We start from the raw sequence: 27,932 nt of genomic DNA on the forward strand, positions 1-27,932 counted from the left end.
TATTCAAAAATGAGGTTAGTTAATTCTGTATTTCCCTGGCTAATGATCCGAGTAGTTGACATTCCTTTAGCTCTACTCTCCCTCATACATAAAGAAAAAAAATTGTCTTTCTCACATAACTGAGTATCTTGGATCTGATGTAGTATATGATACTGGTAAGATGAACACACCCGATTTTGCCATTGCAGAAGCTGACAGTCCCATTCCTTACCCAGCTGGCAGAAGATGTGAACTGGGAAAAGGGATTTTCTTTGCAATTTTCTTGCACTGAGAATTGTTTCGGCGTAGTAAGAGCTACTCTTTTCTCTCCACAGAAGTCTCACCCTATTAAATTGATCTTGTGACAGCCAAATCCACATTTCAGCTACATCACTGGGAAGTGCTGTGGGCAGGGCAATGCCCCTGAGAGGAGAGCATTTCTTAGTTCGTGGGATGATGAAACACACGTGAACTCTCCATGCTCCAGCCAGCTTCTGAGCAATGTCTCTGCACCTCAGTCTGATGTTGCCTCAGTACCACTTACTTCTCTCTTAGGAAAGAAATCACTGCTACTTGCAAAAAAAAGCAGGGCTTCAGCGGAGCAGATATAGAAGAGCAGATGCTAACTAACCCCAACACTTCAGAGGCATCATTGACATGTACCTCAACAATTACACTTCAAACTGTTTCTAAATCTACAAAAACTTTTATATACATCCATATAGAACAGGTTATGCTGCCCAAGCACCAGTTTTGATTTTGATTAATGAAAAAATAAAAATGCAAACTACCTCTAGACAACCGGCACACAAGTGAGCAAACTGCCCAGTTGTGCCTTAATAAACTTCTCCCTCTCCCCTCCCTGCCTGCTCAAATTCACTTGTTTTAGATGAGTGCATGAAGTCACCAAAAGGCAGAGTAATTTCAAGTTTTGTGGCTTTTTTTCCCCCCCTTTTTTCTTTTTTTTTTTTTTATGCCTGTGCGGACGGAGAGTCAGACTAACAAACTCACCAGGAAAGGATAAAACATTCACCCTGCCCAAAGCAAAAACGCCTAGAACTTTCTCCCCTCCCTTCCTTCTTCCCTCCGTCCCCGCCTCCCTCCCCTCCCACAGCTCTCCCGCCTGCCCTGAGCCAGCGTTACCTAATTTCTACACAAACACGCAGTTTCTATAAGCATCACCTTCAAGCGGCTCTGGCCTTGTGTCCGGTCACATCTTGGTTTAGGGGAGCAGAGGTGAAGAGCTACTACTGAGGGGTTCTACAAGGTAATCAACTTGTTGGATTTTTGCTTGTTGTTTGTAATGCCTAACTAATGGTTAAGTAGATGGACCAAGAAAAACTCCTGGCAAACTGCCTTGCTGGAATTTGTTGAAGTAGAAAAGCCTACTTTTCTACAATACAAAAATACAAACTCTAAAATAGATTTTAAAACATTTTGGCTTGCTTGCTTCCTGCAGGGAAACAGAGGTAGTTTTTGAGATGAAGATCTAATTTCAAGTATGTTATCACTAGAGTTTCTTTTAGTGATGGGTGCCAGTTGTATGTGTTTAAATACACGTATGCATTCTGATTGAGTTTCAGTTCATCACATTAGACAGGTTTAGCAAGCAGCAGTCCCCTGGGACCGTGTTCCAGCTGTTTCACTCAGGCACACACAGCTGGTGGGGAGCTTTCTCTCCAGCCATACTGCTGCAAAACGCCCTGAATTCTTTGTACCTTCCTGTATCTTTTGCAGGCTCGAAATTGCCAAGATGTTTCTGATTCTTTCTCTGGTCACTGGGCTCGCCCTGGCTGCCTCTGGTGTCCTGACAGACAAGGAAACTGACCCACGCCAGGAGTCATTGCATGAAATACAGAAACAAGTGAACGACCTCTGGCAGAATTTGCTCTACCCGGTAACACGTGGTAATGACACTGATGGGATGATTTACGCCACTTGTGAAATGAAGCCCAGCTCCAAAATAGATGCTGACAAGCCACAAGTGACTGGACAAGTCTTATTCAGGCAGAGTTACTCATATGGGAGACTGGAAGCCTTATTTTACTTGGATGGGTTTCCATTGGATAACAATCAATCCAGCAGAGCTATACACATCCACGAGCTTGGGGACCTCAGCAATGGCTGTGATTCTACAGGTGGACACTATAACCCTTTCAGAGTGAATCACCCTCGTCACCCAGGAGATTTTGGCAACTTTCTTCCTAAAGAAGGCAAAATCAGAAAATACAAAACAAACCTCTTTGCCACAGTCTTTGGTCCATATTCCATCATGGGCAGATCTGTTGTGATCCATGAGCAGGAAGATGACATGGGCAAGGGCAATAATAAGGCCAGTTTGGAAAATGGAAATGCTGGGAAACGTCTGGCTTGCTGTGTAATTGGGATAAGCAACAAGAACTTGTGGGAAGAGAAGCTGCCTGAGGTTATGGACAAGAAGAAGAGAGGGCTCAACAGAAGAACATACAACCAGGCTTAGGTGAAGTCCAAAATGTGCTACAGCCTGGGCAGCACCAAGGAACGCAGGCTGTGCTGTTGCCCACCAAGATATATGGCTAAAGGATTCCTACTTGCTTGCTCCTTTATGAAATGTATATCACTTTTGTAGAGCTTCCTTTATGTAAGCCCATCAATAAAACCAGCATCAGCTCAACATTGTGAGTGGTTTTTTGAAGGAGAAAAGATTCCCTTTTATGCAGTTTGGAAGTTGAATGTGTCTAAGCAAGACTGCAGGGTCTGTGGGCTAAAGAATTTGTGCACTGCAAGGGTCTTTTAAGGGATTGTTATACACTAGAGGAAAAAAGTAAGAATTTGCTTCTCATTAGACACTCTTCTGTAGTTAGGTGCCAACTTGAAAGCAAAAAGGTTTCCATGCTGTTAACAGTGTTGGGTGTTGTGTTGCAAGACCTTTGTAGTGGACTTCCCCTAGAAATAAGGGAAAGTACAGAAATTTCTGTGTTGAACTTGAGATTCATTATGTTATTCTGCTTCTGTAAGTCTCCAGTCTGTGCCTGTTAGCAACAAAGTTATATACAGAAGTTATAAAGCTGCTTTATGATGATAAAGTTAGCAGATCAGGGAGAAATATTATTTTCAAAGTAAAAAAATACTGAGTGTTTTACTTCTTACAAAACTGAAGGAACAAAGTCAGTTTGGGCAGGGAGAAGTGACAGTGAAAAGATTTAAGTAAGATAATTAACTTTCACTTAATAAGGCTTTACTTTTTAAATGTAACACAACTCAGAATATTAAAACATCACTCCATGGCTATCATTCATCTAATATTAAGAAGAGAAAAGGAAACGAGCAGGTAGAACAAGTGTATCAGTAAATGTTTTTATTAAAGATGACAAAATTTATTAATATAGTTTAACCACATTGTGCTGTTAATCCAGGAAGCAACAAAAGACTAGTTTGCAAATAAATTAAACTGCATAATTTAGAAAGCAAACTACAAAACAGAAGCTGGTAAACAAAATGCTATCTTTTAGAAATGCAGCAGATTTTCAACTTAATCTCAGTTAAGATTCTGAAATACATTCCTGAGCTCATAGGGATTAAAGAAATTCCACTCTCTTTATTATACAAATTCCCATATGCTTAAAAATAGTCTCACTTAGAAAAGAAGCAGCATTCTAAAAGATGCTTCTTTATCTGTCATTTTCACACACTTATTTTACAAATTCAATGAACATTATTTTTCCAATAACCACATTATCATACTTTCCAATGAAATCCTTCTCACACATAATGCATGACTTCACCTTTAGGTATGACAGCCTCCTTAAAATCAGTTTGTGAAATGCAGCTTTTCCATACTCCTGCCACAAAATTCCCTTCCCAGTTTGCTGACCCAAAGCCCAACACCAAAAAGGCTTACATGTCTGGTTGTGATTTCTGCACTTCTAAAGTAGTAGAAAAAGGGAACACGGGTCTTAAAAAACAAAAACCAAAGCCACCCCCTCCAAATCTAAGGTAAAGTTGAGTCCACAAAAAACCACTAGTTAAATTTACTGGGGGGAAAAAAGAAAGTTATATTAGCACAACAATATCAATTAAAGCAATATTCAAGGAAGATACTGACAAGAATATTTAATTATTTATCACCTAGTGCAGCAACAATGTCTTACTCTTACAAGTCTCCTTGCTTTCAGGTCTTGTGTTCCTGGGATAAAGCTAAAAATGTAGCTAGAATACACATTTGCTAGAAGAGAAAGGAGAGGGCCAGTATTGCAGCAGTGGCATCACACTGGAAATGAGGTTTTCAGAGATCTATGTATCTTACTGGAATTCAGTGATTGCAAAGATTTTAAAATTACATCTAAGAGGGAGAACGGTGTGAGGACATTTACCAAGACTCCCTAATTGTTGGGTTGTACATCATATGCTCTCACAGAAAATAATCAGCACATGAAACACTAAAAAGCTGTTGATCAGCACTGCTTCAACCTTACACCAAGCTCTTCATTAACTAACAGCATTAACTGGCTGTTAAGGGACTGTGAGCAAAATGCTCATTCTCACATCTCTGGGTCAGGAAAGACACAGGGCAGGTAAATAGTAAAAGACCCTCAATGTTTCTGAGTTCAACACATGAAATCTTGACCTTCTTATTTGCTTGCCTCAGTTCTGACTGCATTGATATTTCTCTCTGTGCAGGATCAGTCTGTGAGGGATGGAAAAATACATCTCAAACAAAATGCTACTTCATGTGACATTCAGGCATTAGAAAAAATTGTGCACATTCTCCTGGAGATTTTAGTTTCTACAGCTATTTTTCTTCTGACTGTCACGAAAATGAGTCAGTAATGCAGTCAGTTACAATTACTGGGAACATCTTAACACTCTTTCAAACACGTAAACTCTTGGGTTTTTTTCAGGTAATGAGGAATTTTACTGGTGAGCAAGATAACAAAATAAAAACATTTTACTGCTTCATGTCCCTAATACGCTTAACTATTTATATAACTTTTGTTCCTAAGGTCTGCTGCTTAACATCAGTGGAATGCTGCAATGTCCCATTACCCTTAAAGACAAAGTACACATATTTGAAGAGCACTGTAAGTATGGCTTTGTATCCTGCAGACAGACACTGAAAGGGTTACACAAATGCACCTGCTAGGGAAAACACATGAGAACAGAGACAAGCCACATTTTTCACCTTCTGACTATCACCCCTTATATTTATATGTAATAATTTACATACAGCCTTTCTCCTGCTGAATACAAACCATTCATGGCTCTGACACCATGATTATGGCAGCACCTGCTACCTCATCTTACACATACAGAAGAGTTTGTCAGTACTGCTGATATAAACTCTCTTCATGCAGTAGCTGACAAGTGGGCTGTAAAAACTTGCAGCTGGCAGTTATTTGTCAAATAAGTACTCAGTCTGGGAGGGATTTCCCTTTTTATTAGTAGTATTTTATTAAATTTGCTTTAATTCTCTCTGATTGGTTTCAAGTTCTAGGAGTGAGAAATGAACATTTACAGACAATTAGGTCCCAAGCCAGCAGAAAAATTGCCTTGACGGCTGCTGGCCCTCAGAAGTTCCACAGCTGCAGAGACTATTCCTTATGCTACAAACAGGAGAGGAAAGACCTGCCTCCCCTTCCCCAACAGCTGCTAACTTCAACGTTCAGTATTCCCTCGTTGCTGCCTTCCTAGAAGCAGAGTGGCACAGCTCCAGCATCAGGACCAAGCTAGGGAATGACACAGCAGCTCCCTTTTCCCCCGTTATTATAGGAATGTTTTTCTATGACTAAACCTCTTCAAGAGAAGAAGTTTAAAAAAGTGGCAACAATGCAAATAATCCTTCTGTCATACCCCAGACTGGTGAAATGAGGAGGAAAGGAAAAGCTATCCTTAATTCCAAGTAATAAGAAAATGAAAAAGACACAAAATTCCTTTAGAAAGGAGAGCACAGATGGAGTAGGCTGAAACCTATCACCCATTAACTAAGCCCAAGGGCCTGTTCCAGCTCCTGTAAGTAGAGGAATGCAATTCCAGAAACTGACAGCCAAGTAAGCTGAACAGGACATCACTGGTTCTCCTCTTGCTGTTTTCTCTGCTTTAGAACAGCATTGCTGTTTCCCACAGTAAGACTTCTGGCTTCTCTGATGATGTTTCCTTCAGAGCTTCATTAAATTGGGCTCTCAGTATCTGGTGAAATAACTTGCTTCATTTTCATTAGATGAGCTGGGGGAGGAAAGGAAAAATTTTGTACAGTTGCCAAAATACAAAGGTATAAAGGTTTGTAATGAGAGAACTATATACATGCAGGGATGGTTTTCAGAAACTCCCTGTAAGGGAATAGTGATCTTATGCTAGGGATGTACTGACAGTCAGAAGCAGAACACAGTCTGAGAAAGAAGCAAAAGCTCACAGCCTTAAGATGCTTCTCAATTTATCACTCCAAATTTTTCATCCTTTGATAGACATTTCTCAACATTAAAATAAAGTCCAGCACTAAGACCCTACATGTTTCAGGAGCCTAGTGATAACAAGATAAATCATTATCACTGGCCTCTTTCCTACACTAATGTAAATTACATCAATCTATATAGAAACTTCAAATCATTATAAAAAACCAACTGACTAAACCTCATCATTAATTCTTTCCCTTAGGTAATTTACAGTTTTGGTACACTACAGCCAGAACTAACAGAAAAACATCTTTTTAAAGAATTATTAACAGTTCAGTATAAAATAATCAACCCTACAGCACAATATTTTACTGATTATATCTGCAACAGCACAGACACTGCACAAGGATTACAGTGAGATGCTTGAGGGCCTGGATTTCATACCTCAAGCCAAACTGTTATCCAAATATTCACGGTTTTCAGCAGCATCAGATGGTTTCTTGTTTTCAGATTCAGAAAGCTCCTCAAAGCTGTTATTTGCGTCTGCAGTTTGAACACTGAGCCCTCCATGCCTTCCAGCATCCTCAGTATGTACCACGTCTATAGTGCTGCTATTTTGATCCTCTCTTTCATTTGGAATTTCACAATCTCTCTCTAAGGTTTTGTCATTGTCTTTTGGGGCCTCAGTTTCACCTGTTCGTTCATTCTCAGAGTTTGAGGGATCTGTGGGGTCAGATGGATCAGGGCTGGAAAGTGGGAACTCTGCCTCTGATGAATCATTAAGCTCTGCTTCAACTCCCACGTTCTGCTCCCCCACAGGAGCGCCTCCTCTTTTCCCTTCCAGTTCTGCAACTGTCAGTTTAATTATCTGACTTCCAAGCTTGTTTATGTCTTCTTCCTCAGAAGGTAGCTGGGGTAATGAAGGGTAAAAATGTTTATTTTGGATTCTGTTATTTAAGTTTGTTCCCTCTGGAGCCAGAGATTCACTTGCAACAGCGTAAGTTTCATCACGTTCTCCCTTCTGTTCTGCTGAAAGAGAAATGGAACAGCAGGATACTCAAGTCATTTGGAGGCATTTGTTATATATCTGATCTGAAAAATATTACTACCAGCGCTGGATGAGAGAGATGTTTATCTCAGTAAGGAATTTTTAAGAGTGCTTCCCTTTCCCTCCCAGGCCTATTTCTTAGACAATAAACAATCAACACTACGTTTCTTGCTGTTCCTGGCCCTGTTTTGGAACCCTAATACCAACAATTCTAAAAGTCAGACAGTACCATACTGTAGAACAGCAAGGTCAGGAAAATGTTTCTAGAGGAATATCAACTCCAAGCAAGGCACTTAGCTATGGAAATTTCTGGCACAGCTTACCATTAATCCCCCCATCACTACCAGTTTCAGGGGTTAACACAAACTCCATTTATTTGGAGTTTTTCACAGGTTTTCATCCAATAATGAAGTTTTGTTATTGGTCCTCCCAACATTTCTCCAAACTTAAAAGATTATTTTGATTAGGGTAAGAGCATAAAATGAAGCAGCAGCACAAGAATTTTAAGTATAACATTATACTAAAATGCAAACACTGAAAAAAAGAGTCAAAATAGAGAAAAAATCAATGTGCAAACAAACACCCTTGTGAAAGTGTCCTTTAATGCATCCATTAAAGGACAGGAAGGCTCACTAAAAATAAGCTTGCAAAGTAAAGTAAGAAAAATTAGGAAATGCCAAAAATAACTCTGCCTTGAGAGCTTAAAATTACTCTTGTTGTGCAGACACATTTCATTTTAGTATTTAAGAATTTACTCCATTTCTCTTACAGGAATCCTGCTTCACACAAGAACGGGACTGCCTGGCTGCAGAGGACCAGCCTACTGTCTCTATTATACCTGCCTCACAACTTGGGAGCTACTGCATGACTGAGACCAGGGTTGGCATGAGGGAAGCAGACACTCTACTGCCATCAACAAAGCTAGGAATGAACTCTGAAGAGCTGGAATTTAAGTCTGTGGAAAAGGCACGGATAAATTAACTTTCAAAAGGTGATCACCCACTGGATCTAAGCCTCATTATCTGAGAAGTCAGCTGGAAAACTAGGAGCTTGATGTGCAGTACTGCTGTGCTTGTGCTGTACATCAAAGTGCTCCAAATGAGGCAAAATGTATGTACCTCCAACTAGCACTCGAAATTAGCAGGGACTCTACCTTCCTCTTTGCATGCCTCAGTTTCCTCTCTCTTAGAGTATTGTGTCAAAGCACTAAATCACCAGAGAAAAGTTCATAGAAGAACAGCACTGTTTTCTTCAGGGAATGCCTGAAATAGCACCCAGGCAGTACAGGAGGGACAAGGCATTCAACAATGGAGGGGAAAAACCCCGAGCAGCTGGGATGCTCAGGTACAATCCATCCCATGACACTATCCATCCTGTGCATTGGATAAAGGGAGATTTCGTGGCACAAGACAGGCTTTAATTCACAGGACTGTACTCTGTCATTATGCATGTTCACCCAGGAACTGCACAGTAGATCCTACAGACATCCACCATCCAGCTTAACTGAAACAATGATAACAAGTGCAGATTAGAGGAGGCTTTGATGAGACCAGGGTAAGGAGATAGACTGGATAAAAAAAGCCTGCAAAAGCCCTCTGATTATCTACAGATCTAGCTAGGGCAACACTTGATGCATTATAAAATGTTCTGATGAAGAATAAGTGTTTGTTCAAAAGCTAAGAAGATTTCTTGAGTCAAACAGGCACCAAATATCTCTGCTACTCTTTAAAAGGCCATAGCTGACCAATGTGACATGAGATCTAATATATAACAATAAGTAAGAATTTAATTGCTATTGTGGTTTTCACTCAACTGATCATTCAATTAATAGGAAAATAAGAGTGGTTTTGTTTTTATTTCAGTAACACTTTAACCAAGAGCATACTTGTTTGATGAATGATGGTGGATGAACACACTCCTCTTTCTTCCCAGTTGTCAAGGTCCCCCAGATTTTGGAGGTACATGGTATAGATGAAAAATTGCAATATGCACCAAGTTACTAAACCTCAAGAGCAGTCATTCTCTGGGCAGAGTGGTACCCGGGTACCATTCCCATACAGACACTGACTGCAGAGGAGCTGTGTGACTCCAAGCACAGGGATGTGCCCCACAGCCAAAAACACAGTGCTTCCTTTTCAGGCTTTAAAGGGGAAATAGCAGCCCCAAACATCCTTCAGAAAAAGCATCTGGAGCAGCAGGTGTTGTGTCACCTACTGCTAGAAACTGCACAGCTGGTCGTAGATATGTGCTCATTAATGCCACCAAAAAGTGGGCCCACAGATGTAACTTTCATCTCAGTTCTCACTTCAGGTTATCAGATATATTGGACATAGAAAAGGGGAAACCGAACCTGTTAGTGAAGGCAGAACAGTAATTTCTTAACCTGCTCCAGTTTGATAACAGAATTTCTATGATTAACCTTGGTTATCATTATGGTCATAGGACAGAGAGGAGAAAAGGAGATGACCTACTGAAAGCTGATTCTCGCTATGACTGCCACAGGCCTAATCCTGGTCTGTCCTTTCCTACCAAGGATGTTTACCTCACCTCCCCTCCCCTCCCGTCCCCTCCCCTCTCCAGGCACACTGCAGCTGCGAAAGGCATCCCAAGGGGAGCGCAAAACTGCCACAAGATGTCTGCCTCCACGCCTTTTTCCTTGGGAGCAGCCCTAGGCCAGGCCTGCTTTTCCTGCCTAGGGTTAGGGTTAGGGTTAGGGTCACGCCTAGGGTTAGCATCTCGGAAACCACAAAGCCCCCAGCTCCAGGCACACTGCAGCTGCGAAAGGCATCCCAAGGGGAGCGCAAAACTGCCACAAGATGCCTGCCTCCACGGCTTTTTCCTTGGGAGCAGCCCTAGGCCAGGCCTGCTTTTCCTGCCTAGGGTTAGGGTTAGGGTTAGGGTTAGGGTTACGCCTAGGGTTAGCATCTCGGAAACCACAAAGCCCCCAGCTCCAGGCACACTGCAGCTGCGAAAGGCATCCCAAGGGGAGCGCAAAACTCCACAAGATGTCTGCCTCCACGGCTTTTTCCTTGGGAGCAGCCCTAGGCCAGGCCTGCTTTTCCTGCCTAGGGTTAGGGTTAGGGTTAGGGTTAGGGTTAGGGTTACGCCTAGGGTTAGCATCTCGGAAACCACAAAGCCCCCAGCTCCAGGCACACTGCAGCTGCGAAAGGCATCCCAAGGGGAGCGCAAAACTGCCACAAGATGCCTGCCTCCACGCCTTTTTCCTTGGGAGCAGCCCTAGGCCAGGCCTGCTTTTCCTGCCTAGGGTTAGGGTTAGGGTTAGGGTTAGGGTTAGGGTTACGCCTAGGGTTAGCATCTCGGAAACCACAAAGCCCCCAGCTCCAGGCACACTGCAGCTGCGAAAGGCATCCCAAGGGGAGCGCAAAACTGCCACAAGATGCCTGCCTCCACGGCTTTTTCCTTGGGAGCAGCCCTAGGCCAGGCCTGCTTTTCCTGCCTAGGGTTAGGGTTAGGGTTAGGGTTACGCCTAGGGTTAGCATCTCGGAAACCACAAAGCCCCCAGCTCCAGGCACACTGCAGCTGCGAAAGGCATCCCAAGGGGAGCGCAAAACTGCCACAAGATGTCTGCTTCCATGGCTTTTTCCTTGGGAGCAGCCCTAGGCCAGGCCTGCTTTTCCTGCCTAGGGTTAGGGTTAGGGTTAGGGTTACGCCTAGGGTTAGCATCTCGGAAACCACAAAGCCCCCAGCTCCAGGCACACTGCAGCTGCGAAAGGCATCCCAAGGGGAGCGCAAAACTGCCACAAGATGCCTGCCTCCACGGCTTTTTCCTTGGGAGCAGCCCTAGGCCAGGCCTGCTTTTCCTGCCTAGGGTTAGGGTTAGGGTTAGGGTTAGGGTTAGGGTTAGGGTTAGGGTTACGCCTAGGGTTAGCATCTCGGAAACCACAAAGCCCCCAGCTCCAGGCACACTGCAGCTGCGAAAGGCATCCCAAGGGGAGCGCAAAACTGCCACAAGATGCCTGCCTCCACGCCTTTTTCCTTGGGAGCAGCCCTAGGCCAGGCCTGCTTTTCCTGCCTAGGGTTAGGGTTAGGGTTAGGGTTACGCCTAGGGTTAGCATCTCGGAAACCACAAAGCCCCCAGCTCCAGGCACACTGCAGCTGCGAAAGGCATCCCAAGGGGAGCGCAAAACTGCCACAAGATGCCTGCCTCCACGCCTTTTTCCTTGGGAGCAGCCCTAGGCCAGGCCTGCTTTTCCTGCCTAGGGTTAGGGTTAGGGTTAGGGTTAGGGTTACGCCTAGGGTTAGCATCTCGGAAACCACAAAGCCCCCAGCTCCAGGCACACTGCAGCTGCGAAAGGCATCCCAAAGGGAGCGCAAAACTGCCACAAGATGCCTGCCTCCACGGCTTTTTCCTTGGGAGCAGCCCTAGGCCAGGCCTGCTTTTCCTGCCTAGGGTTAGGGTTAGGGTTAGGGTTACGCCTAGGGTTAGCATCTCGGAAACCACAAAGCCCCCAGCTCCAGGCACACTGCAGCTGCGAAAGGCATCCCAAGGGGAGTGCAAAACTGCCACAAGATGCCTGCCTCCACGCCTTTTTCCTTGGGAGCAGCCCTAGGCCAGGCCTGCTTTTCCTGCCTAGGGTTAGGGTTAGGGTTAGGGTTACACCTAGGGTTAGCATCTCGGAAACCACAAAGCCCCCAGCTCCAGGCACACTGCAGCTGCGAAAGGCATCCCAAGGGGAGCGCAAAACTGCCACAAGATGCCTGCCTCCACGGCTTTTTCCTTGGGAGCAGCCCTAGGCCAGGCCTGCTTTTCCTGCCTAGGGTTAGGGTTAGGGTTAGGGTTACGCCTAGGGTTAGCATCTCGGAAACCACAAAGCCCCCAGCTCCAGGCACACTGCAGCTGCAAAAGGCATCCCAAGGGGAGCGCAAAACTGCCACAAGATGCCTGCCTCCACGGCTTTTTCCTTGGGAGCAGCCCTAGGCCAGGCCTGCTTTTCCTGCCTAGGGTTAGGTTTAGGGTTAGGGTTAGGGTTAGGGTTACGCCTAGGGTTAGCATCTCGGAAACCACAAAGCCCCCAGCTCCAGGCACACTGCAGCTGCGAAAGGCATCCCAAGGGGAGCGCAAAACTGCCACAAGATGCCTGCCTCCACGCCTTTTTCCTTGGGAGCAGCCCTAGGCCAGGCCTGCTTTTCCTGCCTAGGGTTAGGGTTAGGGTTAGGGTTACGCCTAGGGTTAGCATCTCGGAAACCACAAAGCCCCCAGCTCCAGGCACACTGCAGCTGCGAAAGGCATCCCAAGGGGAGCGCAAAACTGCCACAAGATGCCTGCCTCCACGCCTTTTTCCTTGTGAGCAGCCCTAGGCCAGGCCTGCTTTTCCTGCCTAGGGTTAGGGTTAGGGTTAGGGTTACGCCTAGGGTTAGCATCTCGGAAACCACAAAGCCCCCAGCTCCAGGCACACTGCAGCTGCGAAAGGCATCCCAAGGGGAGCGCAAAACTGCCACAAGATGCCTGCCTCCACGGCTTTTTCCTTGGGAGCAGCCCTAGGCCAGGCCTGCTTTTCCTGCCTAGGGTTAGGGTTAGGGTTAGGGTTACGCCTAGGGTTAGCATCTCGGAAACCACAAAGCCCCCAGCTCCAGGCACACTGCAGCTGCGAAAGGCATCCCAAGGGGAGCGCAAAACTGCCACAAGATGCCTGCTTTCACGGCTTTTTCCTTGGGAGCAGCCCTAGGCCAGGCCTGCTTTTCCTGCCTAGGGTTAGGGTTAGGGTTAGGGTTAGGGTTATGCCTAGGGTTAGCATCTCGGAAACCACAAAGCCCCCAGCTCCAGGCACACTGCAGCTGCGAAAGGCATCCCAAAGGGAGCGCAAAACTGCCACAAGATGCCTGCCTCCACGGCTTTTTCCTTGGGAGCAGCCCTAGGCCAGGCCTGCTTTTCCTGCCTAGGGTTAGGGTTAGGGTTAGGGTTAGGGTTACGCCTAGGGTTAGCATCTCGGAAACCACAAAGCCCCCAGCTCCAGGCACACTGCAGCTGCGAAAGGCATCCCAAGGGGAGCGCAAAACTGCCACAAGATGTCTGCCTCCACGCCTTTTTCCTTGGGAGCAGCCCTAGGCCAGGCCTGCTTTTCCTGCCTAGGGTTAGGGTTAGGGTTAGGGTTAGGGTTAGGGTTAGGGTTACGCCTAGGGTTAGCATCTCGGAAACCACAAAGCCCCCAGCTCCAGGCACACTGCAGCTGCAAAAGGCATCCCAAGGGGAGCGCAAAACTGCCACAAGATGCCTGCCTCCACGGCTTTTTCCTTGGGAGCAGCCCTAGGCCAGGCCTGCTTTTCCTGCCTAGGGTTAGGGTTAGGGTTAGGGTTACGCCTAGGGTTAGCATCTCGGAAACCACAAAGCCCCCAGCTCCAGGCACACTGCAGCTGCGAAAGGCATCCCAAGGGGAGCGCAAAACTGCCACAAGATGCCTGCCTCCACGCCTTTTTCCTTGGGAGCAGCCCTAGGCCAGGCCTGCTTTTCCTGCCTAGGGTTAGGGTTAGGGTTAGGGTTACGCCTAGGGTTAGCATCTCGGAAACCACAAAGCCCCCAGCTCCAGGCACACTGCAGCTGCGAAAGGCATCCCAAGGGGAGCGCAAAACTGCCACAAGATGCCTGCCTCCACGCCTTTTTCCTTGGGAGCAGCCCTAGGCCAGGCCTGCTTTTCCTGCCTAGGGTTAGGGTTAGGGTTAGGGTTAGGGTTAGGGTTACGCCTAGGGTTAGCATCTCGGAAACCACAAAGCCCCCAGCTCCAGGCACACTGCAGCTGCGAAAGGCATCCCAAGGGGAGCGCAAAACTGCCACAAGATGCCTGCCTCCACGGCTTTTTCCTTGGGAGCAGCCCTAGGCCAGGCCTGCTTTTCCTGCCTAGGGTTAGGGTTAGGGTTAGGGTTACGCCTAGGGTTAGCATCTCGGAAACCATAAAGCCCCCAGCTCCAGGCACACTGCAGCTGCGAAAGGCATCCCAAGGGGAGCGCAAAACTGCCACAAGATGCCTGCCTCCACGCCTTTTTCCTTGGGAGCAGCCCTAGGCCAGGCCTGCTTTTCCTGCCTAGGGTTAGGGTTAGGGTTAGGGTTACGCCTAGGGTTAGCATCTCGGAAACCACAAAGCCCCCAGCTCCAGGCACACTGCAGCTGCGAAAGGCATCCCAAGGGGAGCGCAAAACTGCCACAAGATGCCTGCCTCCACGCCTTTTTCCTTGGGAGCAGCCCTAGGCCAGGCCTGCTTTTCCTGCCTAGGGTTAGGGTTAGGGTTAGGGTTACGCCTAGGGTTAGCATCTCGGAAACCACAAAGCCCCCAGCTCCAGGCACACTGCAGCTGCGAAAGGCATCCCAAGGGGAGCGCAAAACTGCCACAAGATGCCTGCCTCCACGCCTTTTTCCTTGGGAGCAGCCCTAGGCCAGGCCTGCTTTTCCTGCCTAGGGTTAGGGTTAGGGTTAGGGTTACGCCTAGGGTTAGCATCTCGGAAACCACAAAGCCCCCAGCTCCAGGCACACTGCAGCTGCGAAAGGCATCCCAAGGGGAGCGCAAAACTGCCACAAGATGCCTGCCTCCACGCCTTTTTCCTTGGGAGCAGCCCTAGGCCAGGCCTGCTTTTCCTGCCTAGGGTTAGGGTTAGGGTTAGGGTTACGCCTAGGGTTAGCATCTCGGAAACCACAAAGCCCCCAGCTCCAGGCACACTGCAGCTGCGAAAGGCATCCCAAGGGGAGCGCAAAACTGCCACAAGATGCCTGCCTCCACGCCTTTTTCCTTGGGAGCAGCCCTAGGCCAGGCCTGCTTTTCCTGCCTAGGGTTAGGGTTAGGGTTAGGGTTAGGGTTATGCCTAGGGTTAGCATCTCGGAAACCACAAAGCCCCCAGCTCCAGGCACACTGCAGCTGCGAAAGGCATCCCAAGGGGAGCGCAAAACTGCCACAAGATGCCTGCCTCCACGGCTTTTTCCTTGGGAGCAGCCCTAGGCCAGGCCTGCTTTTCCTGCCTAGGGTTAGGGTTAGGGTTAGGGTTAGGGTTACGCCTAGGGTTAGCATCTCGGAAACTACAAAGCCCCCAGCTCCAGGCACACTGCAGCTGCGAAAGGCATCCCAAGGGGAGCGCAAAACTGCCACAAGATGCCTGCCTCCACGGCGTTTTCCTTGGGAGCAGCCCTAGGCCAGGCCTGCTTTTCCTGCCTAGGGTTAGGGTTAGGGTTACGCCTAGGGTTAGCATCTCGGAAACCACAAAGCCCCCAGCTCCAGGCACACTGCAGCTGCGAAAGGCATCCCAAGGGGAGCGCAAAACTGCCACAAGATGTCTGCCTCCACGCCTTTTTCCTTGGGAGCAGCCCTAGGCCAGGCCTGCTTTTCCTGCCTAGGGTTAGGGTTAGGGTTAGGGTTAGGGTTAGGGTTACGCCTAGGGTTAGCATCTCGGAAACCACAAAGCCCCCAGCTCCAGGCACACTGCAGCTGCAAAAGGCATCCCAAGGGGAGCGCAAAACTGCCACAAGATGCCTGCCTCCACGGCTTTTTCCTTGGGAGCAGCCCTAGGCCAGGCCTGCTTTTCCTGCCTAGGGTTAGGGTTAGGGTTAGGGTTACGCCTAGGGTTAGCATCTTGGAAACCACAAAGCCCCCAGCTCCAGGCACACTGCAGCTGCGAAAGGCATCCCAAGGGGAGCGCAAAACTGCCACAAGATGCCTGCCTCCACGCCTTTTTCCTTGGGAGCAGCCCTAGGCCAGGCCTGCTTTTCCTGCCTAGGGTTAGGGTTAGGGTTAGGGTTACGCCTAGGGTTAGCATCTCGGAAACCACAAAGCCCCCAGGTCCAGGCACACTGCAGCTGCGAAAGGCATCCCAAGGGGAGCGCAAAACTGCCACAAGATGCCTGCCTCCACGCCTTTTTCCTTGGGAGCAGCCCTAGGCCAGGCCTGCTTTTACCGCCTAGGGTTAGGGTTAGGGTTAGGGTTACGCCTAGGGTTAGCATCTCGGAAACCACAAAGCCCCCAGCTCCAGGCACACTGCAGCTGCGAAAGGCATCCCAAGGGGAGCGCAAAACTGCCACAAGATGCCTGCCTCCACGGCTTTTTCCTTGGGAGCAGCCCTAGGCCAGGCCTGCTTTTCCTGCCTAGGGTTAGGGTTAGGGTTAGGGTTACGCCTAGGGTTAGCATCTCGGAAACCACAAAGCCCCCAGCTCCAGGCACACTGCAGCTGCGAAAGGCATCCCAAGGGGAGCGCAAAACTGCCACAAGATGCCTGCCTCCACGCCTTTTTCCTTGGGAGCAGCCCTAGGCCAGGCCTGCTTTTCCTGCCTAGGGTTAGGGTTAGGGTTAGGGTTACGCCTAGGGTTAGCATCTCGGAAACCACAAAGCCCCCAGCTCCAGGCACACTGCAGCTGCAAAAGGCATCCCAAGGGGAGCGCAAAACTGCCACAAGATGCCTGCCTCCACGGCTTTTTCCTTGGGAGCAGCCCTAGGCCAGGCCTGCTTTTCCTGCCTAGGGTTAGGGTTAGGGTTACGCCTACGGTTAGCATCTCGGAAACCACAAAGCCCCCAGCTCCAGGCACACTGCAGCTGCGAAAGGCATCCCAAGGGGAGCGCAAAACTGCCACAAGATGCCTGCCTCCACGGCTTTTTCCTTAGGAGCAGCCCTAGGCCAGGCGTGCTTTTCCTGCCTAGGGTTAGGGTTAGGGTTAGGGTTAGGGTTAGGGTTACGCCTAGGGTTAGCATCTCGGAAACCACAAAGCCCCCAGCTCCAGGCACACTGCAGCTGCGAAAGGCATCCCAAGGGGAGCGCAAAACTGCCACAAGATGTCTGCCTCCACGGCTTTTTCCTTGGGAGCAGCCCTAGGCCAGGCCTGCTTTTCCTGCCTAGGGTTAGGGTTAGGGTTAGGGTTAGGGTTAGGGTTAGGGTTACGCCTAGGGTTAGCATCTCGGAAACCACAAAGCCCCCAGCTCCAGGCACACTGCAGCTGCGAAAGGCATCCCAAGGGGAGCGCAAAACTGCCACAAGATGCCTGCCTCCACGGCTTTTTCCTTGGGAGCAGCCCTAGGCCAGGCCTGCTTTTCCTGCCTAGGGTTAGGGCTAGGGTTAGGGTTACGCCTAGGGTTAGCATCTCGGAAACCACAAAGCCCCCAGCTCCAGGCACACTGCAGCTGCGAAAGGCATCCCAAGGGGAGCGCAAAACTGCCACAAGATGCCTGCCTCCACGCCTTTTTCCTTGGGAGCAGCCCTAGGCCAGGCCTGCTTTTCCTGCCTAGGGTTAGGGTTAGGGTTAGGGCTAGGGTTACGCCTAGGGTTAGCATCTCGGAAACCACAAAGCCCCCAGCTCCAGGCACACTGCAGCTGCGAAAGGCATCCCAAGGGGAGCGCAAAACTGCCACAAGATGCCTGCCTCCACGGCTTTTTCCTTGGCAGCAGCCCTAGGCCAGGCCTGCTTTTCCTGCCTAGGGTTAGGGTTAGGGTTAGGGTTAGGGTTAGGGTTACGCCTAGGGTTAGCATCTCGGAAACCACAAAGCCCCCAGCTCCAGGCACACTGCAGCTGCAAAAGGCATCCCAAGGGGAGCGCAAAACTGCCACAAGATGCCTGCCTCCACGGCTTTTTCCTTGGGAGCAGCCCTAGGCCAGGCCTGCTTTTCCTGCCTAGGGTTAGGGTTAGGGTTAGAGTTAGGGTTACGCCTAGGGTTAGCATCTCGGAAACCACAAAGCCCCCAGCTCCAGGCACACTGCAGCTGCGAAAGGCATCCCAAGGGGAGCGCAAAACTGCCACAAGATGCCTGCCTCCACGGCTTTTTCCTTGGGAGCAGCCCTAGGCCAGGCCTGCTTTTCCTGCCTAGGGTTAGGGTTAGGGTTAGGGTTAGGGTTACGCCTAGGGTTAGCATCTCGGAAACCACAAAGCCCCCAGCTCCAGGCACACTGCAGCTGCGAAAGGCATCCCAAGGGGAGCGCAAAACTGCCACAAGATGCCTGCCTCCACGGCTTTTTCCTTGGGAGCAGCTCTAGGCCAGGCCTGCTTTTCCTGCCTAGGGTTAGGGTTAGGGTTAGGGTTAGGGTTACGCCTAGGGTTAGCATCTCGGAAACCACAAAGCCCCCAGCTCCAGGCACACTGCAGCTGCGAAAGGCATCCCAAGGGGAGCGCAAAACTGCCACAAGATGTCTGCCTCCATGGCTTTTTCCTTGAGAGCAGCCCTAGGCCAGGCCTGCTTTTCCTGCCTAGGGTTAGGTTTGGGTTAGGGTTAGGGTTAGGGTTACACCTAGGGTTAGCATCTCGGAAACCACAAAGCCCCCAGCTCCAGGCACACTGCAGCTGCGAAAGGCATCCCAAGGGGAGCGCAAAACTGCCACAAGATGCCTGCCTCCACGGCTTTTTCCTTGGGAGCAGCCCTAGGCCAGGCCTGCTTTTCCTGCCTAGGGTTAGGGTTAGGGTTAGGGTTAGGGTTAGACCTAGGGTTAGCATCTCGGAAACCACAAAGCCCCCAGCTCCAGGCACACTGCAGCTGCGAAAGGCATCCCAAGGGGAGCGCAAAACTGCCACAAGATGCCTGCCTCCACGGCTTTTTCCTTGGGAGCAGCCCTCGGCCAGTCCTGCTTTTCCTGCCTAGGGTTAGGGTTAGGGTTAGGGTTACGCCTAGGGTTAGCATCTCGGAAACCACAAAGCCCCCAGCTCCAGGCACACTGCAGCTGCGAAAGGCATCCCAAGGGGAGCGCAAAACTGCCACAAGATGCCTGCCTCCACGGCTTTTTCCTTGGGAGCAGCCCTAGGCCAGGCCTGCTTTTCCTGCCTAGGGTTAGGGTTAGGGTTAGGGTTAGGGTTAGGGTTACGCCTACGGTTAGCATCTCGGAAACCACAAAGCCCCCAGCTCCAGGCACACTGCAGCTGCGAAAGGCATCCCAAGGGGAGCGCAAAACTGCCACAAGATGCCTGCCTCCACGCCTTTTTCCTTGGGAGCAGCCCTAGGCCAGGCCTGCTTTTCCTGCCTAGGGTTAGGGTTAGGGTTAGAGTTAGGGTTACGCCTAGGGTTAGCATCTCGGAAACCACAAAGCCCCCAGCTCCAGGCACACTGCAGCTGCGAAAGGCATCCCAAGGGGAGCGCAAAACTGCCACAAGATGCCTGCCTCCACGGCTTTTTCCTTGGGAGCAGCCCTAGGCCAGGCCTGCTTTTCCTGCCTAGGGTTAGGGTTTGGGTTAGGGTTAGGGTTACGCCTAGGGTTAGCATCTCGGAAACCACAAAGCCCCCAGCTCCAGGCACACTGCAGCTGCGAAAGGCATCCCAAGGGGAGCGCAAAACTGCCACAAGATGCCTGCCTCCACGGCTTTTTCCTTGGGAGCAGCTCTAGGCCAGGCCTGCTTTTCCTGCCTAGGGTTAGGGTTAGGGTTAGGGTTAGGGTTACGCCTAGGGTTAGCATCTCGGAAACCACAAAGCCCCCAGCTCCAGGCACACTGCAGCTGCGAAAGGCATCCCAAGGGGAGCGCAAAACTGCCACAAGATGCCTGCCTCCACGGCTTTTTCCTTAGGAGCAGCCCTAGGCCAGGCGTGCTTTTCCTGCCTAGGGTTAGGGTTAGGGTTAGGGTTAGGGTTAGGGTTACGCCTAGGGTTAGCATCTCGGAAACCACAAAGCCCCCAGCTCCAGGCACACTGCAGCTGCGAAAGGCATCCCAAGGGGAGCGCAAAACTGCCACAAGATGCCTGCCTCCACGGCTTTTTCCTTGGGAGCAGCCCTAGGCCAGGCCTGCTTTTCCTGCCTAGGGTTAGGGTTAGGGTTACGCCTAGGGTTAGCAACTCGGAAACCACAAAGCCCCCAGCTCCAGGCACACTGCAGCTGCAAAAGGCATCCCAAGGGGAGCGCAAAACTGCCACAAGATGCCTGCCTCCACGGCTTTTTCCTTGGGAGCAGCCCTAGGCCAGGCCTGCTTTTCCTGCCTAGGGTTAGGGTTAGGGTTAGAGTTAGGGTTACGCCTAGGGTTAGCATCTCGGAAACCACAAAGCCCCCAGCTCCAGGCACACTGCAGCTGCGAAAGGCATCCCAAGGGGAGCGCAAAACTGCCACAAGATGCCTGCCTCCACGGCTTTTTCCTTGAGAGCAGCCCTTGGCCAGGCCTGCTTTTCCTGCCTAGGGTTAGGGTTAGGGTTAGGGTTAGGGTTAGGGTTAGGGTTACGCCTAGGGTTAGCATCTCGGAAACCACAAAGCCCCCAGCTCCAGGCACACTGCAGCTGCGAAAGGCATCCCAAGGGGAGCGCAAAACTGCCACAAGATGCCTGCCTCCACGGCTTTTTCCTTGGGAGCAGCCCTAGGCCAGGCCTGCTTTTCCTGCCTAGGGTTAGGGTTAGGGTTAGGGTTAGGGTTAGGGTTAGGGTTACGCCTAGGGTTAGCATCTCGGAAACCACAAAGCCCCCAGCTCCAGGCACACTGCAGCTGCGAAAGGCATCCCAAGGGGAGCGCAAAACTGCCACAAGATGCCTGCCTCCACGGCTTTTTCCTTGGGAGCAGCCCTAGGCCAGGCCTGCTTTTCCTGCCTAGGGTTAGGGTTAGGGTTAGGGTTAGGGTTAGGGTTACGCCTAGGGTTAGCATCGTGGAAACCACAAAGCCCCCAGCTCCAGGCACACTGCAGCTGCGAAAGGCATCCCAAGGGGAGCGCAAAACTGCCACAAGATGTCTGCCTCCACGGCTTTTTCCTTGGGAGCAGCCCTAGGCCAGGCCTGCTTTTCCTGCCTAGGGTTAGGGTTAGGGTTAGGGTTAGGGTTAGGGTTAGGGTTACGCCTAGGGTTAGCATCTCGGAAACCACAAAGCCCCCAGCTCCAGTCACACTGCAGCTGCGAAAGGCATCCCAAGGGGAGCGCAAAACTGCCACAAGATGCCTGCCTCCACGGCTTTTTCCTTGGGAGCAGCCCTAGGCCAGGCCTGCTTTTCCTGCCTAGGGTTAGGGTTAGGGTTAGGGTTAGGGTTACGCCTAGGGTTAGCATCTCGGAAACCACAAAGCCCCCAGCTCCAGGCACACTGCAGCTGCGAAAGGCATCCCAAGGGGAGCGCAAAACTGCCACAAGATGCCTGCCTCCACGGCTTTTTCCTTAGGAGCAGCCCTAGGCCAGGCGTGCTTTTCCTGCCTAGGGTTAGGGTTAGGGTTAGGGTTAGGGTTAGGGTTACGCCTAGGGTTAGCATCTCGGAAACCACAAAGCCCCCAGCTCCAGGCACACTGCAGCTGCGAAAGGCATCCCAAGGGGAGCGCAAAACTGCCACAAGATGTCTGCCTCCACGGCTTTTTCCTTGGGAGCAGCCCTAGGCCAGGCCTGCTTTTCCTGCCTAGGGTTAGGGTTAGGGTTAGGGTTAGGGTTAGGGTTAGGGTTAGGGTTACGCCTAGGGTTAGCATCTCGGAAACCACAAAGCCCCCAGCTCCAGGCACACTGCAGCTGCGAAAGGCATCCCAAGGGGAGCGCAAAACTGCCACAAGATGCCTGCCTCCACGGCTTTTTCCTTGGGAGCAGCCCTAGGCCAGGCCTGCTTTTCCTGCCTAGGGTTAGGGTTAGGGTTAGGGTTACGCCGAGGGTTAGCATCTCGGAAACCACAAAGCCCCCAGCTCCAGGCACACTGCAGCTGCGAAAGGCATCCCAAGGGGAGCGCAAAACTGCCACAAGATGCCTGCCTCCACGCCTTTTTCCTTGGGAGCAGCCCTAGGCCAGGCTTGCTTTTCCTGCCTAGGGTTAGGGCTAGGGTTAGGGTTACGCCTAGGGTTAGCATCTCGGAAACCACAAAGCCCCCAGCTCCAGGCACACTGCAGCTGCGAAAGGCATCCCAAGGGGAGCGCAAAACTGCCACAAGATGCCTGCCTCCACGGCTTTTTCCTTGGGAGCAGCCCTAGGCCAGGCCTGCTTTTCCTGCCTAGGGTTAGGGTTAGGGTTAGGGCTAGGGTTACGCCTAGGGTTAGCATCTCGGAAACCACAAAGCCCCCAGCTCCAGGCACACTGCAGCTGCGAAAGGCATCCCAAGGGGAGCGCAAAACTGCCACAAGATGCCTGCCTCCACGGCTTTTTCCTTGGGAGCAGCCCTAGGCCAGGCCTGCTTTTCCTGCCTAGGGTTAGGGTTAGGGTTAGGGTTAGGGTTAGGGTTACGCCTAGGGTTAGCATCTCGGAAACCACAAAGCCCCCAGCTCCAGGCACACTGCAGCTGCGAAAGGCATCCCAAGGGGAGCGCAAAACTGCCACAAGATGCCTGCCTCCACCGCTTTTTCCTTGGGAGCAGCCCTAGGCCAGGCCTGCTTTTCCTGCCTAGGGTTAGGGTTAGGGTTAGGGTTAGGGTTAGGGTTACGCCTAGGGTTAGCATCTCGGAAACCACAAAGCCCCCAGCTCCAGGCACACTGCAGCTGCGAAAGGCATCCCAAGGGGAGCGCAAAACTGCCACAAGATGCCTGCCTCCACGCCTTTTTCCTTGGGAGCAGCCCTAGGCCAGGCCTGCTTTTCCTGCCTAGGGTTAGGGTTAGGGTTAGGGTTAGGGTTACGCCTAGGGTTAGCATCTCGGAAACCACAAAGCCCCCAGCTCCAGGCACACTGCAGCTGCGAAAGGCATCCCAAGGGGAGCGCAAAACTGCCACAAGATGCCTGCCTTCACGGCTTTTTCCTTGGGAGCAGCCCTAGGCCAGGCCTGCTTTTCCTGCCTAGGGTTAGGGTTAGGGTTAGGGTTAGGGTTACGCCTAGGGTTAGCATCTCGGAAACCACAAAGCCCCCAGCTCCAGGCACACTGCAGCTGCGAAAGGCATCCCAAGGGGAGCGCAAAACTGCCACAAGATGCCTGCCTCCACGGCTTTTTCCTTGGGAGCAGCCCTAGGCCAGGCCTGCTTTTCCTGCCTAGGGTTAGGGTTAGGGTTAGGGTTACGCCTAGGGTTAGCATCTCGGAAACCACAAAGCCCCCAGCTCCAGGCACACTGCAGCTGCGAAAGGCATCCCAAGGGGAGCGCAAAACTGCCACAAGATGTCTGCCTCCATGGCTTTTTCCTTGGGAGCAGCCCTAGGCCAGGCCTGCTTTTCCTGCCTAGGGTTAGGGTTAGGGTTAGGGTTAGGGTTAGGGTTACGCCTAGGGTTAGCATCTCGGAAACCACAAAGCCCCCAGCTCCAGGCACACTGCAGCTGCGAAAAGCATCCCAAGGGGAGCGCAAAACTGCCACAAGATGCCTGCCTCCACGGCTTTTTCCTTGGGAGCAGCCCTAGGCCAGGCCTGCTTTTCCTGCCTAGGGTTAGGGTTAGGGTTAGGGCTAGGGTTACGCCTAGGGTTAGCATCTCGGAAACCACAAAGCCCCCAGCTCCAGGCACACTGCAGCTGCGAAAGGCATCCCAAGGGGAGCGCAAAACTGCCACAAGATGCCTGCCTCCACGGCTTTTTCCTTGGGAGCAGCCCTAGGCCAGGCCTGCTTTTCCTGCCTAGGGTTAGGGTTAGGGTTAGGGTTAGGGTTACGCCTAGGGTTAGCATCTCGGAAACCACAAAGCCCCCAGCTCCAGGCACACTGCAGCTGCGAAAGGCATCCCAAGGGGAGCGCAAAACTGCCACAAGATGCCTGCCTCCACGGCTTTTTCCTTGGGAGCAGCCCTAGGCCAGGCCTGCTTTTCCTGCCTAGGGTTAGGGTTAGGGTTAGGGTTACGCCTAGGGTTAGCATCTCGGAAACCACAAAGCCCCCAGCTCCAGGCACACTGCAGCTGCGAAAGGCATCCCAAGGGGAGCGCAAAACTGCCACAAGATGCCTGCCTCCACGCCTTTTTCCTTGGGAGCAGCCCTAGGCCAGGCCTGCTTTTCCTGCCTAGGGTTAGGGTTAGGGTTAGGGTTAGGGTTAGGGTTACGCCTAGGGTTAGCATCTCGGAAACCACAAAGCCCCCAGCTCCAGGCACACTGCAGCTGCGAAAGGCATCCCAAGGGGAGCGCAAAACTGCCACAAGATGCCTGCCTCCACGGCTTTTTCCTTGGGAGCAGCCCTAGGCCAGGCCTGCTTTTCCTGCCTAGGGTTAGGGTTAGGGTTAGGGTTAGGGTTAGGGTTAGACCTAGGGTTAGCATCTCGGAAACCACAAAGCCCCCAGCTCCAGGCACACTGCAGCTGCGAAAGGCATCCCAAGGGGAGCGCAAAACTGCCACAAGATGCCTGCCTCCACGGCTTTTTCCTTGGGAGCAGCCCTCGGCCAGGCCTGCTTTTCCTGCCTAGGGTTAGGGTTAGGGTTACGCCTAGGGTTAGCATCTCGGAAACCACAAAGCCCCCAGCTCCAGGCACACTGCAGCTGCGAAAGGCATCCCAAGGGGAGCGCAAAACTGCCACAAGATGCCTGCCTCCACGGCTTTTTCCTTGGGAGCAGCCCTAGGCCAGGCCTGCTTTTCCTGCCTAGGGTTAGGGTTAGGGTTAGAGTTAGGGTTACGCCTAGGGTTAGCATCTCGGAAACCACAAAGCCCCCAGCTCCAGGCACACTGCAGCTGCAAAAGGCATCCCAAGGGGAGCGCAAAACTGCCACAAGATGCCTGCCTCCACGGCTTTTTCCTTGGGAGCAGCCCTAGGCCAGGCCTGCTTTTCCTGCCTAGGGTTAGGGTTAGGGTTAGGGTTAGGGTTACGCCTAGGGTTAGCATCTCGGAAACCACAAAGCCCCCAGCTCCAGGCACACTGCAGCTGCGAAAGGCATCCCAAGGGGAGCGCAAAACTGCCACAAGATGCCTGCCTCCACGGCTTTTTCCTTGGAAGCAGCTCTAGGCCAGGCCTGCTTTTCCTGCCTAGGGTTAGGGTTAGGGTTAGGGTTACGCCTAGGGTTAGCATCTCGGAAACCACAAAGCCCCCAGCTCCAGGCACACTGCAGCTGCAAAAGGCATCCCAAGGGGAGCGCAAAACTGCCACAAGATGCCTGCCTCCACGCCTTTTTCCTTGGGAGCAGCCCTAGGCCAGGCCTGCTTTTCCTGCCTAGGGTTAGGGTTAGGGTTAGGGTTAGGGTTACGCCTAGGGTTAGCATCTCGGAAACCACAAAGCCCCCAGCTCCAGGCACACTGCAGCTGCGAAAGGCATCCCAAGGGGAGCGCAAAACTGCCACAAGATGCCTGCCTCCACGGCTTTTTCCTTGGGAGCAGCCCTAGGCCAGGCCTGCTTTTCCTGCCTAGGGTTAGGGTTAGGGTTACGCCTAGGGTTAGCAACTCGGAAACCACAAAGCCCCCAGCTCCAGGCACACTGCAGCTGCAAAAGGCATCCCAAGGGGAGCGCAAAACTGCCACAAGATGCCTGCCTTCACGGCTTTTTCCTTGGGAACAGCCCTAGGCCAGGCCTGCTTTTCCTGCCTAGGGTTAGGGTTAGGGTTACGCCTAGGGTTAGCATCTCGGAAACCACAAAGCCCCCAGCTCCAGGCACACTGCAGCTGCGAAAGGCATCCCAAGGGGAGCGCAAAACTGCCACAAGATGCCTGCCTCCACGGCTTTTTCCTTGGGAGCAGCCCTAGGCCAGGCCTGCTTTTCCTGCCTAGGGTTAGGGTTAGGGTTAGAGTTAGGGTTACGCCTAGGGTTAGCATCTCGGAAACCACAAAGCCCCCAGCTCCAGGCACACTGCAGCTGCGAAAGGCATCCCAAGGGGAGCGCAAAACTGCCACAAGATGCCTGCCTCCACGGCTTTTTCCTTGGGAGCAGCCCTAGGCCAGGCCTGCTTTTCCTGCCTAGGGTTAGGGTTAGGGTTAGGGTTACGCCTAGGGTTAGCAACTCGGAAACCACAAAGCCCCCAGCTCCAGGCACACTGCAGCTGCGAAAGGCATCCCAAGGGGAGCGCAAAACTGCCACAAGATGCCTGCCTCCACGGCTTTTTCCTTGGGAGCAGCCCTAGGCCAGGCCTGCTTTTCCTGCCTAGGGTTAGGGTTAGGGTTAGGGTTACGCCTAGGGTTAGCATCTCGGAAACCACAAAGCCCCCAGCTCCAGGCACACTGCAGCTGCGAAAGGCATCCCAAGGGGAGCGCAAAACTGCCACAAGATGCCTGCCTCCATGGCTTTTTCCTTGGGAGCAGCCCTAGGCCAGGCCTGCTTTTCCTGCCTAGGGTTAGGGTTAGGGTTAGGGTTACGCCTAGGGTTAGCATCTCGGAAACCACAAAGCCCCCAGCTCCAGGCACACTGCGGCTGCGAAAGGCATCCCAAGGGGAGCGCAAAACTGCCACAAGATGCCTGCCTCCACGGCTTTTTCCTTGGGAGCAGCCCTAGGCCAGGCCTGCTTTTCCTGCCTAGGGTTAGGGTTAGGATTAGGGTTAGGGTTAGGGTTACGCCTAGGGTTAGCATCTCGGAAACCACAAAGCCCCCAGCTCCAGGCACACTGCAGCTGCGAAAGGCATCCCAAGGGGAGCGCAAAACTGCCACAAGATGCCTGCCTCCACGGCTTTTTCCTTGGGAGCAGCCCTAGGCCAGGCCTGCTTTTCCTGCCTAGGGTTAGGGTTAGGGTTAGGGTTAGGGTTACGCCTAGGATTAGCATCTCGGAAACCACAAAGCCCCCAGCTCCAGGCACACTGCAGCTGCGAAAGGCATCCCAAAGGGAGCGCAAAACTGCCACAAGATGCCTGCCTCCACGGCTTTTTCCTTGGGAGCAGCCCTAGGCCAGGCCTGCTTTTCCTGCCTAGGGTTAGGGTTAGGGTTAGGGTTAGGGTTACGCCTAGGGTTAGCATCTCGGAAACCACAAAGCCCCCAGCTCCAGGCACACTGCAGCTGCAAAAGGCATCCCAAGGGGAGCGCAAAACTGCCACAAGATGCCTGCCTCCACGGCTTTTTCCTTGGGAGCAGCCCTAGGCCAGGCCTGCTTTTCCTGCCTAGGGTTAGGGTTAGGGTTAGGGTTAGGGTTAGGGTTACGCCTAGGGTTAGCATCTCGGAAACCACAAAGCCCCCAGCTCCAGGCACACTGCAGCTGCGAAAGGCATCCCAAGGGGAGCGCAAAACTGCCACAAGATGCCTGCCTCCACGCCTTTTTCCTTGGGAGCAGCCCTAGGCCAGGCCTGCTTTTCCTGCCTAGGGTTAGGGTTTGGGTTAGAGTTACGCCTAGGGTTAGCATCTCGGAAACCACAAAGCCCCCAGCTCCAGGCACACTGCAGCTGCGAAAGGCATCCCAAGGGGAGCGCAAAACTGCCACAAGATGCCTGCCTCCACGCCTTTTTCCTTGGGAGCAGCCCTAGGCCAGGCCTGCTTTTCCTGCCTAGGGTTAGGGTTAGGGTTACGCCTAGGGTTAGCAACTCGGAAACCACAAAGCCCCCAGCTCCAGGCACACTGCAGCTGCGAAAGGCATCCCAAAGGGAGCGCAAAACTGCCACAAGATGCCTGCCTCCACGCCTTTTTCCTTGGGAGCAGCCCTAGGCCAGGCCTGCTTTTCCTGCCTAGGGTTAGGGTTAGGGTTAGGGTTAGGGTTAGGGTTACGCCTAGGGTTAGCATCTCGGAAACCACAAAGCCCCCAGCTCCAGGCACACTGCAGCTGCGAAAGGCATTCCAAGGGGAGCGCAAAACTGCCACAAGATGCCTGCCTCCACGGCTTTTTCCTTGGGAGCAGCCCTAGGCCAGGCCTGCTTTTCCTGCCTAGGGTTAGGGTTAGGGTTAGGGTTACGCCTAGGGTTAGCATCTCGGAAACC

The 27,932-nt window shown here is 51.8% G+C and overlaps 2 protein-coding genes across 4 annotated transcripts in view; one reads left to right on the forward strand and one right to left on the reverse strand.

Annotated features, from left to right (window-relative positions):
• The first annotated feature begins 897 nt into the window (after window positions 1–897).
• SOD3 (superoxide dismutase 3) lies at window positions 898–2,615 on the forward strand. The gene is made up of 2 exons (XM_084204520.1): window positions 898–1,246; window positions 1,717–2,615. The coding sequence occupies exon 2, from the start codon at window positions 1,733–1,735 to the stop codon at window positions 2,456–2,458; it is 726 nt and encodes a 241-aa protein (XP_084060646.1). The 5' UTR covers window positions 898–1,246; window positions 1,717–1,732; the 3' UTR covers window positions 2,459–2,615.
• A 754-nt stretch (window positions 2,616–3,369) lies between these two features.
• CCDC149 (coiled-coil domain containing 149) overlaps window positions 3,370–27,932 on the reverse strand; it is a 121,063-nt gene continuing 96,500 nt past the window's right edge. For 2 of the 3 annotated variants that reach the window (XM_084204810.1, XM_084204808.1), the window contains 2 exons: window positions 6,792–7,376; window positions 3,370–6,180 (listed from right to left, as the gene is read on the reverse strand). In XM_084204810.1, the coding sequence (XP_084060936.1) occupies window positions 6,793–7,376 (584 nt within the window). In that variant the 3' untranslated portion in view covers window positions 3,370–6,180; window position 6,792. The remainder of the gene's footprint in view (window positions 6,181–6,791; window positions 7,377–27,932) is intronic. The other variant, XM_084204809.1, reaches the window with a different exon arrangement.

This window comes from Fringilla coelebs, assembly GCF_963513975.1.
Source record: "Fringilla coelebs genome assembly, chromosome: 4".
Classification (NCBI taxonomy): Eukaryota; Metazoa; Chordata; class Aves; order Passeriformes; family Fringillidae; genus Fringilla; species Fringilla coelebs.

Excerpts from the sequence above, each read along its gene's own strand:
- SOD3 (XM_084204520.1), top strand. The coding sequence starts at position 1,733 with ATGTTTCTGATTCTTTCTCTGGTCACTGGGCTCGCCCTGGCTGCCTCT.